The 12,831-nt window shown below is 58.9% G+C and overlaps 2 protein-coding genes across 6 annotated transcripts in view; one reads left to right on the top strand and one right to left on the bottom strand.

Annotated features, from left to right (window-relative positions):
- The window catches only part of CROCC (ciliary rootlet coiled-coil, rootletin), a 51,548-nt gene extending 49,470 nt beyond the window's left edge, over nt 1–2,078 (top strand). For both annotated transcript variants that reach the window (XM_032759072.2, XM_032759071.2), the window contains exon 35: nt 425–2,078. In XM_032759072.2, the coding sequence (XP_032614963.1) occupies nt 425–511 (87 nt within the window). In that variant the 3' untranslated portion in view covers nt 512–2,078. The remainder of the gene's footprint in view (nt 1–424) is intronic.
- Nucleotides 2,079–2,660: 582 nt separating this feature from the next.
- MFAP2 (microfibril associated protein 2) lies at nt 2,661–8,714 on the bottom strand. Of its 4 annotated transcripts, none has more exons than XM_032759076.2 (9): nt 8,654–8,714; nt 6,268–6,345; nt 5,135–5,224; nt 4,911–4,937; nt 4,720–4,806; nt 4,509–4,553; nt 3,655–3,742; nt 3,307–3,380; nt 2,661–3,063 (listed from the first exon to the last, which is right to left on the bottom strand). In XM_032759076.2, the coding sequence occupies exons 2-9, from the start codon at nt 6,302–6,304 to the stop codon at nt 2,960–2,962; spliced, it is 552 nt and encodes a 183-aa protein (XP_032614967.1). In that variant the 5' UTR covers nt 6,305–6,345; nt 8,654–8,714; the 3' UTR covers nt 2,661–2,959. The 4 variants fall into 4 exon arrangements, with proteins under 4 accessions (XP_032614967.1, XP_058299708.1, XP_058299706.1 ...); XM_058443725.1 differs by having other exon boundaries at nt 5,135–5,221; XM_058443723.1 differs by lacking the exons at nt 6,268–6,345; nt 8,654–8,714 and adding an exon at nt 5,428–5,516.
- Nucleotides 8,715–12,831: the final 4,117 nt, after the last annotated feature.

The raw sequence follows: 12,831 nt of genomic DNA, 5'->3' as shown, positions 1-12,831 counted from the left end.
GCAATCTGTCATCCCAGAAGAGAGCAGGGGCAGAAGTCCCAGGGCTGTCCCTCACTGGCCCGCTCAGATCACATACCCCTTCCTAACCATGCCTGAGCCAGCCTTATCAGCTGGACAAGGCTTCTCTGCTAGGCCAGGCTGGCTCACACGTCCGCCCCTTGGGTCTGGGCTGGAGCCACGCCCACCCAAGTGATGATGGGGATAAAGAATGGGGGTGGAGTTGCCCTCAAAGGTGCCGAACAGTCAGAAGACGCCTGACTCTGCTATAAGGAACAAAATGAGAAAGGCAGGACAGCCCCTGGCTCTCAGTGAGGCCAGACCTTTCCTGAAACTGGCACTGTGTCCCTCTGGGTTCCCAGCTGCCTCCCTTTCTCTGAAGCCAGGCTGAGGACCTGGCTGGCCTTACATTCCCTTTCTTCCCCAGGTGTCCACACTGAAGGGACAGCTGCAGCAGGAGCTTCGAAGGAGCTCAGCACCCTTCTCCCCATCCTCCAGCCCCCCAGAGAAATGAGCCCCTGCCGGCATCTGGAGAACACCCCTGTGCCTGGGACAGGGGAGGGCCCTCCTTTTGGACAGCTCCCCCTGGAGCCCGGTCCCTTGGGGGCCTCAAGCTGGGGTGGGATGAGGAGGCGCTCTGCTGGCAGTGCTGAGGACGGGTACTCCAGCTCCAGGCCTGGAGAGGCTTCCTGGCATTGCCTGCAGTCCAGCCCCCCTCTTCTAGGATGAGCCACTGTAGATCATTAAAGTTCCTCCTTGAGAGGCTGAGCCATAGCCAGGGTTGGGGAGAGCCCTTGTCTCTGGTCAGCCCTGAAAAATGGGATCGTGGGAAAGAGGAGGGGGACCAGGCCCAGGGCAGAGGTCAGAGGCCCAGGCCCTGACTTCGGCCTCCCAGAGGTCTCTCCGCCTTAGTTAAGAGTGTGTGTCAGGAAATTCCTCAGAGTGCTCAGAGTCCCTGTATTTTTATACCTTTTTACAATGTTAACTGTTCAGAACTGTTTTTTGTAACAAGACCTTGTTTTTTAAAACGTTTGTACAGATGTGTCCCTTTTCTAGACAATTGGAGGAGACGCGGTGGGGAGATAGGTGGGGTCTGGGGCAAGAGGGATGGGGCCCTCTAGGGAGGGGTGTTTGGGGAGGCGGCAGGGAGAGGCAGAGAGGCCTGTGTTGGGAAGGGAACTTACCAGCCTCACAGGATGTCAGACGGGGAGGCCTCTGGGGTACTCGGTCACCCGGCCCATAGAACAGATGGGGCTGTTGAGGCCTGGGACTGGGCCCAGCCTGTGCTTTCTTGTCCCTTTCTCTGGCCCCTCCTTAGATCCAAGCCCACCCTCGGGACAGCGACAGGCCTTCCAGGCAGCATGGCAAACAAGTGCAGCTTTGGATGTGAACATGGGTCTTGCCCTGGCACCGCTGAGTGATCCTGAGCAAAGCTGCTCTTAGAGCCTCAGTTTGCTCATCTGTAAAATGGGAACCTACCGCATAGGGTGGCTCTGGGGAAGTTCACATAGGAGGTGCTCAATCAGTGTCCGAAGGAGAAATTCACACTCATCCCCATCTGCTGGAGTCCAGCTGTCCGATTCAGCCACAGCACTGCCGCTGATAGCTGTGGACCCGTGGGTGGGACCCTTGTGTGGGTTACTTAATGTCTCTGGGCTCAGTTTTCCTGTCTCTAAGAAGGGGATATGAATTGCATCCACCACATATGCCTGTTCGGAGAGTTAAACAGGAGTGTGCGAGCCTTCACGCAGAGCCCAGGTCCCACGTGCTGATTGAAGGGAGGTGTTATAATGGCTTGCTCATTTTTTTCCCTTTTTTTTTGAGACAGTCTTGCTCTGTCGCCCAGGCTGGAGTGCAGTGGCGCGATCTTGGCTCACTGCAACCTCTGCCTCCCAGGTTGAAGCAATTCTTGTGCCTCAGCCTCCTGAGTAGCTGGAATTGCAGGCACACGCCACCATGCCTGGCTAATTTTTTTTTTGTATTTTTACTAGAGATGGGATTTCGCCATGGCCAGGCGGGTCTCGAACTCCTGGCCTCAAGTGATCCGCCCGCCTCAGCCTTCCTAAGTGCTGGAATTACAGGTGAGTCCCTGCGCCCTGCTTTTTTTGCCCTCTTAATGGCACCCATCTCCCCGACTTTCCAAACAAAGGCCTTAGATGTCAGTCCGCCTGCCTTGACCTTGTGCCCCCCCACCCCATGGGCGGCCTCCCATTTTTGCTGTGTCCCTCTGGTGATGGGAACTCATGTCCTCACCAAGCAGCCCTGGTCATCAGAAAGCTGTGTCCCTGAAGCCTTCCATCTCCCGTGCAATTCCCGCAACACGCATGCGCGCATACACTGTCATGACGCAGCGTTCTGGGCAGGGCAGAGCTGGAGCCGGCGGGTAAGGAGGTGGGGCTGGGACTGCGGAAGCACAGGGCACCTGAGCAGATCGTTCACTCCAAGGGGTCCGGAGCCTCTCAGGACAGTCCGTGTTGGGGGCACTTGGCTGGCCCCTCTGTGCTCTCCACCGAAAAAGTGACTCAATCTTTTGTAAAAACTTGTTTTTAATTTTGTATAAAATAAAGGTGGTCCATGCCCAGGGGGGCTGTAGGAAATCCAAGCAGACCAGCTGGGGTGGGGGGATGTAGCCTACCTCGGGGGACTGTGAATGGGGGACTGTCTGTCCTCAAAACGGGCTGAGAAGGCCCGTCAGGGGCCCAGGTCCCTCAGAGAGGCCTGGGATGCCCCCCCAACCCAAGGGGCAGAGACTGGGCAGTGGGGAGCCCCCATCGTGCCCCAGAGGTGGCCACAGGCTGAAGGAGGGGCCTGAGGCACCGCAGCCTGCAACCCCCAGGGCTGCAGTCCACTAACTTTTTACAGAATAAAAGGAACATGGGGATGGGGAAAAAAGCACCAGGTCAGGCAGGGCCCGAGGGCCCCAGATCCCAGGAGGGCCAGGACTCGGGATGCCAGCACCACCCTAGCAGCCCCCACAGCTCCTGGCACAGGAGGCCGCCACGGATTGGCACAGGCCGCTGCTGGCCATCACGCCACATTTGGAGAACTTGTCCCGACAGAGGTCAGCTATTGGGGGCAGGAATGAGGCAGGGTCAGGGTGGAGCTGGGTGATGGGAACCGCTATCCCTCCCCCAACTCTGGTGATGGGAGTGTTTTGAGGATGAAAAGTAGGGAGGGGAGCTCAGGGTGTCCTGGAAGTGGGCCTCGTGGATAATACATGTTGAATAAACATCAGGTAGGGTGGCTAGGTGGCCAGATAATGATGCAGGTGTGGGGACAGGGGAGGCCTTGGGGAAGAGGGCTTCCTACCTCGGAGGAGCTCCTCGTGGGCACACACTGTGCGGACGCAGATCTCCTTGTTAATGACGTACACACGGCGGAGGCTGCGGGGACAGGGAGCGGGAGGCCTCAGCCCCACTTCCACCCAATCCCACTGGGATAGCCCAGACAACCTGGCACTGGAGCCCGGACAGAACCAGGCATTGGAGCCCAGGAGTGGAGGAGGTCCCTGGCCCAGGCTCAACCATAGAACTGAGCTCAACTTAAGGACTCACTATCTTTCCTCCAACCCCCACCTTGGCTGGCCAGAGCTGTCCCCTGTGCCCTCTAGCCCCCCATGCTCCGGAATCCTCCCAACAGCTGCCCACCTGTGCTCACCTGTAGAAGCAGACCTCGTGGAGACACTGTTTGCAAGGCCTGTGTATGGAGTAGAGGCGGGTGCACGGGTACTGTTCCTCACGGCAGTCTGGTGACAGGTGGGGTCAGACTAGGAGCCCAGAGTTGGGGGCGGCCCCCAGCCTCACCCACCTGAGGCTGGCTCACAGGGCCTGGTCCCCCCGTACCCTCAGGCCCCGTGCAGACACCCATACCTACACATGCCCACATAGACCCATGCAGCATTGTCAGACTTCCCAGGGCTGTATGTGTCAATTCACAACCGCACTTACTATAGAAGCCTAAGTTCAAACAGAAATTCGCACCCACCCATGCATCACCACAAAAGCCCATACCAACTCCCGAGCAGATGTGCGCACGCTCACAGAAGCCCACATAGGAGCGCACACACCAACCCATACGAGGGTGAGCACACGGATTCTCCTGCACACACACATCTTGGTCTTTCAAGCTCTTAGCTAGGGCAGCCAGAGGGCACCGCTCAGCCAGCCTGCGCTCCCTGGCCCTTCCTCGCCTCCACATGTGCACCACCCAGTCTCTCTGGCTGGCAGGAAGCCCCCAGCACACTCCCTGCCCCTCCCAGTATCTGTGAGGACAGGGACCTTCCTAGGCTGCCAATTTAGCCTCCAGCCAGGCACGCTGGGGACAGGTGGAACCTCCTGGAGCTGCCTGGGGGGGCCTGGTGATGCCAACCTACGGCAGTCATACTGCCCACATTACTGCCAAGAGCCCACAGGGGCAAGGGCCAAAGACCTCCAGCCCACCAGCACCGCCCCCTACTCCACCCCAACTTCAGGCCGTGCCCCCATTTTTCCGGCTGTCAAGAAAGCCCTTACCAAGAGGCCCAGGCTCTGTGGGCTCCAGCTCTGCATTTCCTGGTTCTGGTGTCGAGAGAGAGAGGTAGGCAGACATCATTGGGAGGGGTCTCTTCAGAGCAAAGGGAGTCACCTCTCCCAGCCCTGGCAGACCCCCACTCCCAGGGTTGACAGGGTGGGGAGGGGTGAGGCAGGAGCTGGGGCAGGGGTGGGAGCAGGGTCTGGGGCCTACCTGGGGTTGGGGCTGGGATGACTTCCTGTTGGACTTGCTGCTGGGACTGGAACTGGAACTGTTCCTCGGAGGGCCGAGGAGTCACCTCTGCAGCCAAGGGAGGATAAGGGGGTCTGCTCCCTCTACCCATCCCAGGGGGTCTCCCCACCCCAGCTGCCGGCCCGTCCTATCCTATACCCCTAGCCCGTTACCTTGATAATCATAGTAGTCTGGGTTGTCTGCAAACAAGATGAAAGTGGAATTGGTGGGAGTTAGGCTACCCCCCCAGTACCCGGGCAAACAAGTTCCCTGCTGAGCCAGGGACCAACCCCCAGAGTTCCCATCAGCCTGTCCAGTGCGGTCCCTGGCTGAGCCAAGCACATCTGAGCAGCCAGGCCTCGGTGACCCGGCAGGGCTGGGGGTGTTAGGCCCTTACCGATCTGGTCGCTATAGTGGGTGTACTGGACGTGGTCAGGGAACGGCGGCAGCGGGTCCAGGTCATACTGGCCCTGAGACAGCAAGCCTGCTGTGGGGAGGCAAAGCATGTAGGGTACCCCACGGGGAGGGACAACGGGGGCCGGAGGCGCTTCTGGAGAGGGGAGGCGGGGTCACAAGGTCAGGCCTGTAAGAGCCTAGGACCCTACAAGCAGATTCCTAGAGGATCCAGACTCTTCTTGGATGGTAAAGACCCTTCCCCACCCTGGTCGTGGGTCACCTCCCTGACCTTACCCTGCCCCTTCCTGTTGCTGGCCTCCTGGCTGCTCCTAGGACTCCACATGCTCCTGCCTCCCTCAGAGGCTTCGCACCTGTCGCTCCCTGGGCCCGTGAGGCCTGCTCAGCTCCTTCAGGTCTTCCGTGGAATTTCAGCTGTGCCGAGAGGCCGCCCCACCTGCAGCCCACCAGCCCTCCTGCTGATTTCTGTCCAGCACTCAGCACGTGCTGGAGTTTCTCACGTCTGCTTGTTTCCTATTTGTCTACCTTCCCTGGACTGGCAGCATGATGAGGAGCAATGATGTGTCTGCCTGGTTCATTGCGGAATCCCCAGGGCCTAGCCCAGCACTTGGCATGTGGTAGGGACTCAACACATTGCTGCTGAATGAATGAATGTTGGCCCTGCTAGGACTTTTGTGGTCCTCATCAATTCTCCTCATTTGGCCAGTAGGGACCCCCGCAAGGTCAGGACTGTATAGAGCAGAAGGGCCCTGAATGGATCTAGAACTCGAGCATCCGGACTCCCTGTCTTGGGCGCCCCTGCACCTGAACCTGCACATCGGCTCCCAGAGAGGCCTTGTGCCTTGTGCCCACAGGGTCCTTGTGCCTGGGACATGCCCTCCAGAACCCTGCCTGCCTGCTGCTGTGGAAGGCTGGGGGAAGGGCCAGGAGCTGCCTCCAGATGCTGCCAGGGTTGGCTGGTCCAGTCTGTGGTCCAAGCAGGCAGAAGGCCCTGGCAGCTGGGGAGCTGAGTTCTGGCCATAAGTTGTGACAAAGGCTCACTGTGAATTCCCCCTACTAACCCTACTCCCCACCCCCACATAAGGGGAGCTACCCCCTGCCCCAGGAGCCACTTACCAGGCAGGAATAGCAGGAAGAGGTAGGCAGCTCTCATGGCAACAAAGAGGCAGGCCGGGGTGGTGTCAGAGAGGACAGCTGGGGAAAGACCGGTGGCAGAGCTCTACCCAGAGCCACACCCAGGACAGCAGAGCCCACCTTTGATTCCCTGATTTCGCCCTGTAGAAGGTGGCACCAGAATAGAAGCCAGGCATGGGAGGGCTGGAGTGGAGGGACATCCCAGTCCCTGCTGGCCCACCCAGGTGTTCAGGTCACAAGGGACAAGGCCTCCAACCCAGCTCCAGGGCTGATCCTGACAAGCAAACCCCATGTAGTGGGTGTACTGGATGTGGTCAGGGAAGGGTGGACCCTGCCCTGCTCACTAAGGGGACATTCCTAATGTGCTCCCAGCCCAGGCCATTCTGTCCTCACTCACACCCGTGCTCAGCCCTCTGGCCCAGTGGCTCCCCGGGTGTCCAAGGCACTGACTGCATGAATCACTGAACCCAGGCCCATCCTTGGGACCCCAGCCCTGGCTAGCCGGCATCACCGCCTGGACTCAGCAGCTTCTGCCAAGCCCACCACCTGCTCCCAATTAGCCCCTGGGCCCTAAGCATCCTGCTCAGCAGGAAACCACATACACATGGGCCTGCCGGGCCCCCAGAGCGGCCGGGCCGGGCAGGCTCCCAGCTCCCAGAAGACTCCTCTCCTGCCAGGCCTCCAGGCCTTGCGCAGGCTCACGAGACCCGGGCTGTTTGCAGCAGCAGGAAGCACTAGAGTGAAGCCTGAGGGGGCTCCTCTGGATCCCAGAAAGGCAGCACTGAAGGGGCCGTGACATCACCCAGCCTGGGGGTTCTGTACCCCCGACCTTGTAGGCAAGTGTGTGTGTGTGTCATTTGGAGGGAGAGGGCATGGGTTCTGTGGTTTTCATCAGGCTCCTGACATTCAAGAGCCCAGCCTCCAGTCCTGGCTACACGGTGGGACTTGCGGGAGCCTCCGGTTCCCCACATCCAGCCCCAGCTCAGTGAAGGGCCACCTCAGGTCCGTCAGCCTTCTATAGGGAGGGCTGCGAGGGCGGGGTCCATCCGGGAGGGCCCCTCCTGGCTGCAACCCAGGAAGTCCTTTCCGAGAGCTAGCTGGAAACCCCAACTTTGGTCTATTTTCCCCACTGGGAATCCAGGGAAAGGGGAGAAAGCAGGAGGTCTTTCCCTCCTTCCTCTCAATCCTGAGGCCTCCCTGACCCGCTGGCCCTCTTACGCATTGGGCACCTCACTGAGGTGGAGTGGGAGCGGGGAGACGAGGCTCAGTACCAAGCTGCCCCAGAGGCGAGGGATAGCTGGCTCCCCACACCCCATTCTGAAAACCCTTGACCTCCTCATGGGAGGGGGCTGAAAAGACCCAGAGAGACTTCCTTGCCCCTCTCCCCATCGGTCAGGTCGGTCGCAGCCCCCGCTGCTCAGCAGAAGGCGCTGAACTGGGGCAAGAGGAGCTGCAAGGTGTTGGGGGATGCCTGTGGGTACCCTGCGTGGAGTCTTCCTCCCCAAGGACTGGCCCCCAAACCCAGGCTTATTGGGGGAAGGAGGCCCACGGGCTAGTGGGGAGGCAGGAAAGAGGGAAGTCACTGTGGAGTTCATGAACTCCTCCCAGGGGGCCACATCTCCAAGCACTTCTAGACGAAGGGATTTTGGGGCGTGCGGGAGGCCAGGACCTGCCCGGGAAGCTGCCCCACCCCCACCTCTGGCCTCTTCCACAGCTGCGGCCTCCCCCACCCCTGACTCCCCTGCGTCCTGGGAGGTGGGGGACAGGGGGCCCCGACGCTCGCTCAGACACCAGACGGAGGGAGGGCTCTGCCGGCTCCAGAGCCGGGCTCGGGGGGAGAGGTCCCGGCGGGAGAAACCCAGATGTTGCAGCGCCGCACAGCTGGGAACAATCAGCCGCGGAAACTTGCTCCGCGCGCCCTCGCGCTCCCGTCTCTGATCTCTTTGTCTCTCTGCGTCTCTGTCTCGGCCATTCCCACCGGGCCCCCCCCCCCCCCCCCCCCCCCCCCCCCCCCCCCCCTCCACCCGCTGGGGACGGGGCCCCCCCCCCCGGGCCCCCCCCCCCCCCACCCGCCACATTCCAACCTCCCCGGGAGAACAAAAGATGTCCCATCCCCCGACGCCCTCACCTCTGGCTACCCCCAAACTCGGGCTCCCCGCCCTTCCCAATTCGCGTTCTCTCTGCAGAGCAACCCCAAACTTTCCAGGTGCCCCCTTGGCGTCCGCTCTGAAGGCGCGGGGTTCAGGAACCTCCGCGGCTGCCCCAGGATCGGGGACCCAGAGAGCCTGGCACCTTCGCCCCCGCGCCGGGGGACCCACCGACGCCCCGACCGCCCCCCGGGGCCCCCAAGCGCCAGGCCCGCGCCTACCTGTCCGGGTCACTCCGCCGCCCGCTCCGAGTCCGCCCGCCGGAGCCGCCCCTTGGCCCGCTCCGAGTCCCCCTCCGGGCCCCCGACGGGGCTGGCGCCCGCCCTCCAGCCCCGGAGCCGCTGGGTCCTAACGCGAGCTGTCCGCATGGGCCGCCATGCCGTGCCCTCGGGGTTCCATCTCCTGGGGGAGGGGGAGGAGTGTCCCCAGGGTAGAGGCGCCCGGAGCCGTCCTCACGTCCATGCAAAGCTTCGTCCTCTTCACAGCTCCTCCTCATTCGACGTCGACGGGGTGAGGTGGGCGACAGGGTGAGGTGGGTAAGGGTAGATGTGTTGCCCATTTCACAGAGGAGAAACTCAAGCTTCCCAAAGTGACTCACCCTAGGCCCCTCAGCCAGAAAGTAACCCTCGCTCTCCCTCTGCCTTCTCCCAGCTTCCAGGACACCCTCCTGCCTTGGTTTTCCTTCTGCCTCTCCAGCCGAGCCTGCTGCGTCTCCCAGGCCCGCACCCTCCCTTCCTACACTGCTGAGCTCTGGGCCATGGCTGGCTTCCACAACCAGCAGTTCTTTCTTTCCTTTTCTAGAGACAGGGTCTTGCTGTGTTGCCCAGGCTCATCTGGAACTTCTGGCCTCGAAATTTTGGCCTCAAGTATTCCTCCTGTCTCATCCTCCTGGGTTGCTGGGATTACAGGCATGAGTCCCTTCCCCCGGCCATAACTAGCACCTCTTTCAGCCCTGACCCAGCCTATGTGTCCCACAAATGTCCTCAGGATGCATCAGCTTCAACAAGCATCCAAGTCCAAATTCACAACCTCCTAACTCTCCCCCAGACCTGGCCCTCCAGGGTTCTCAGTTCCCCATTGGCCCCCCAGCCTTCCATTACCCAGGCTTCCTCCCCTGCCCTTAGCCCTGAATCTAATCCAGCACCCACCCGTGAATGCTACCTGAAAAATTTCTTCTGTGACTCTGTCCGCTGCTCCCACCCTGGCCGAAGCCACCGTGAGACCAAGTTGCAATCCCAAGAAACCACATTTGCTCTTTCTGCTTGTCAGAAGCTGACAAAGCCCTGACTCAGTGACTGGGGGCAGCCCAACGGAAGGATGCCTTGAAGATGGCAGGCAGGGCAGAACACAGGCTCCCACGCCTCTTGCCTGAATCACTGCATTGTTAGAAAATATAAGTTAAATGATCCTGGCTGTGCCTTTTCCTGTACATAAGATAGCACCTGACAGGATTGATGATTATGCCTCTATAATCTATATAACTAGATGCATCCTCGAACCCAAAGCTTGGCGAGATTTGCACTAGTGTAGCTTCTGAAGACATTTGATGTAACTTTTTTCTTTTTTTAATGAGACTGGGTCTCGCTCTGTCATCCAGGCTGGAGTGCAGTGACATCATCACAGCTCACCTCTTGGGCTCAAGTGATCCTTCCACCTCAGCCTCCCAAGTAGCTGGGACTACAGGCAAGAGCCACCACGCCTGGCTTTTTTTGTGTGTGTTTTTTGTAGAGAAGGGGTTTTGCCACGTTGCCCAGTCTGGTCTTAAATTCCTGAGCTCAAGCTATCTACCCGCCTCAGCCTCCAAAAGTGCTGGGATTACAGACGTGAGCCACGGTGCCTGACCATACCTTCTGAGCACATGCAGAACCGCCTGCCTCTGTATCTAAACTGTGGGCCGAAACGCTGCTTTGGAGCAGTCTAACAGAAACTCTCTGAAACCCTCTCCCAGGGTGCAGTCCTCAGTAAGACTCAATAAAACTAACTTTAATTTTTCCAACGGCTGATTTTTTTTGAAACAGAGTTTAACTCTGTTGCCCAGGCTGGAGTGCAGTGGCGTGACCTCGGCTCACTGTAACCTCCACCTCCCGGGTTCAAGAGATTCTCCCACCCCAGCCTCCTGAGTAGCTGGGATTACAGGCACGTGCCACCGTGCCAGGCTAATTTTTGCCTTTTTTTTTTTTTTTTTTTTTTTTGAGTAGAGACAGGGTTTCACCATGTTGGCCAGGCTCCTGACCTTAGCTGATCCGCCTGCCTTGGGTTCCCAAAGTGCTGGGATTATAGGCATGAGCCACTGTGCCTGGCCAAAAGGTGGATTTTTTTCTTTTTTCTTTTTTTTTTTTTTTTGAGACGGGGTCTTGCTGTCTCCCAGGCTGGAGTGCAGTGGTGTGTCCTCGACTCACTGCAACCTCTGCCTCCTGGGTTCGAGCGATTCTCATGCCTCAGCCTCCAGAGTAGCTGGGACTACAGGCACCCGCCACCATGCCTGGCTATTTTTTTTTTTTTTTCGTATTTCTAGTAGAGACGAGGCTTCACCATGTTGTCCAGGCTCGTCTCGTACTCCTGACCTCAGCTGATTCACCCACCTCGGTCTCCCAAAGTGCTGGAATTATAGGCGTGAGCCACTGCGCCTGGTCAAAAGGCTGATTTCTTATTTAGTTGACGCCACCATCATTTGTCTGGGCTCTGCGATAACCTCCACTCCGGGCTCTCCCACGTGGGCCCTGCCTCCCTCACCCCTGCAGATCATGGCCCCTTCTACTGATCGCCTTTCATTCAGGTTAGAGGTTCAACTCCCCTGTGGCCTCCAGGGCCCCGGCCCTTTATGGCAGCCTGGCTCTGCCTCCTCTCCCTCCTCCAGCCACTGGCCTTTGGGGTTTTCTCCCAAACCCCTCACCCTCCCACACTGAGGCGTTGCTTCCTCCCGAGCACTGGCTGAGGTCTCCTCCGTGGGGTCCCAGATCAAACCCTCCCTTCCTCAGAGGGGCCTTCCCTTTTTCCTTTTTTTGTGCTTTCTAGCTTTACTGCTTGCAGCTGTCTTGTTGGCCTATGTCTGTGACCATCTGAGCCCTGTCCCTCTTCCCGATGAGACTGTCATCTTGCCCCGTGAAGGCCGGGACCGAGGCTGTTTTTGCCCATCTTCAGTTTTGCTCATTAGGTTCAGAGCCCGGCTCAGAGCAGCAGTTCAGCAAACATCTGTGGAATGAATGAGTGAACTGTACACTAAACTCTTCCCGGAGAGGCTAGCTGGGGGTGCAGATCCTCTGCCTCTAGGGCAGCCTTCAGCCCTGCCCACGAGCCTAGGCCTGAGGCGGGAGTGAGAGTTGTAAGGGCTGCGGGCTGGGAGGAGATGAGGATGGCTCCTGATTTAGACCCTTGCCATCTGATCTCTTCACCGCCAGTCATTCCCCACTTCCCTTAGACTCTGAGTCTTAGGGAGGGACTAAATATGCCCTGTGCCTCCTTCATTCCCATGCCCCGCCCCCAGTGTCTATTGCGGTACAGCAGAGACTTTTGTCACCTGGAGAGAGGTGGGCCCTCAGGCCAGCCCAGCCCTCTCTGCCTGCCCTTAGACCCCAATGCTACCAGGAGCAATCCCACTGGCAGAAGAGAGGAAATCACCCAGCAGAAATGCTGTCCCTTACCCTTGAAAAAAAGAGGGAGGCTGGGTGCAGTGGCTCACACCTGTAATCTCAGCAGTTTAGGAGACCGAGGCGGGCAGACTGCTTGAGCCCAGGGGTTTGAGACCAGCCTGGACAGCATGGCAAAACCGCATCTCTACAAAAAATACAAAAATTAGCTGGGTGTGGTGGCGCTGGTCTATAGTCCCAGCTACTCAGGAGGCTGAGGTACGAGGATCACCTGAGCCTGGGGAGGTGGAGGCTGCAGTGAGCCATGATTGCACCACTGCACTCCAGCCTGGGCAACAGAGCAAGACCCTGTCTAAAAAAAAAAAGAAAAAGAAAAACTGGGAAACTGAGGGGCTAAACCTGCCAACTCGTGTCCTGGCTCCCAGGTCCTCTCTGCTGCTTCTGCCCATTCCCCTGGCTGTTTCTTTGGGCAGGGCAGGGGAGGGGATGGGGCTGTGGTTGCTGTGCTCCCACTGTGTCTTTGGAGATGTGCTCCTTCCCTGCCAGGCTTTCATGCTGGATGGTGAACTGCTCGCAGGGTTAGACCATGTTTTTGTCCCGTTTTATTCAGTTTGTTGAGTTAGTCCTGGTGCCTGGCACACACCTGTCCAATAGATTCATAAATAATCAGCTAAGCGTAGAGGAGGGATTTGAACCCAGGCCTCTCTGTGGCCCCCTCTTAAACAGCATCTACCACCCTGAACCGTCACTGGCTGGCAATGCAGTGCCTGGAGCAGAGGTCCACCATGATGTGCCTCCTGGCGGGAGTTACA

Source organism: Hylobates moloch, unplaced genomic scaffold (genome assembly GCF_009828535.3).
Source record: "Hylobates moloch isolate HMO894 unplaced genomic scaffold, HMol_V3 SCAFFOLD_9, whole genome shotgun sequence".
Lineage (NCBI taxonomy): Eukaryota > Metazoa > Chordata > Mammalia > Primates > Hylobatidae > Hylobates > Hylobates moloch.
Note: the sequence above shows the minus strand (reverse complement) of the source record. Positions and strands in the feature narration are given on the sequence as shown.

What these genes read in the sequence shown, in the direction of transcription:
- MFAP2 (XM_058443723.1), bottom strand. Translation starts at nt 5,476, where the DNA reads ATGTGGAGTCCTAGGAGCAGCCAGGAGGCCAGCAACAGGAAGGGGCAG. An exon ending in CACAGAGCCTGGGCCTCTTG is followed by an intron (nt 3,743 to 4,508) that starts GTAAGGGCTTTC and finishes ACCTGTCACCAG; the next exon opens with ACTGCCGTGAGGAACAGTAC. An exon ending in CCACGAGGAGCTCCTCCGAG is followed by an intron (nt 3,064 to 3,306) that starts GTAGGAAGCCCT and finishes TGCCCCCAATAG; the next exon opens with CTGACCTCTGTCGGGACAAG.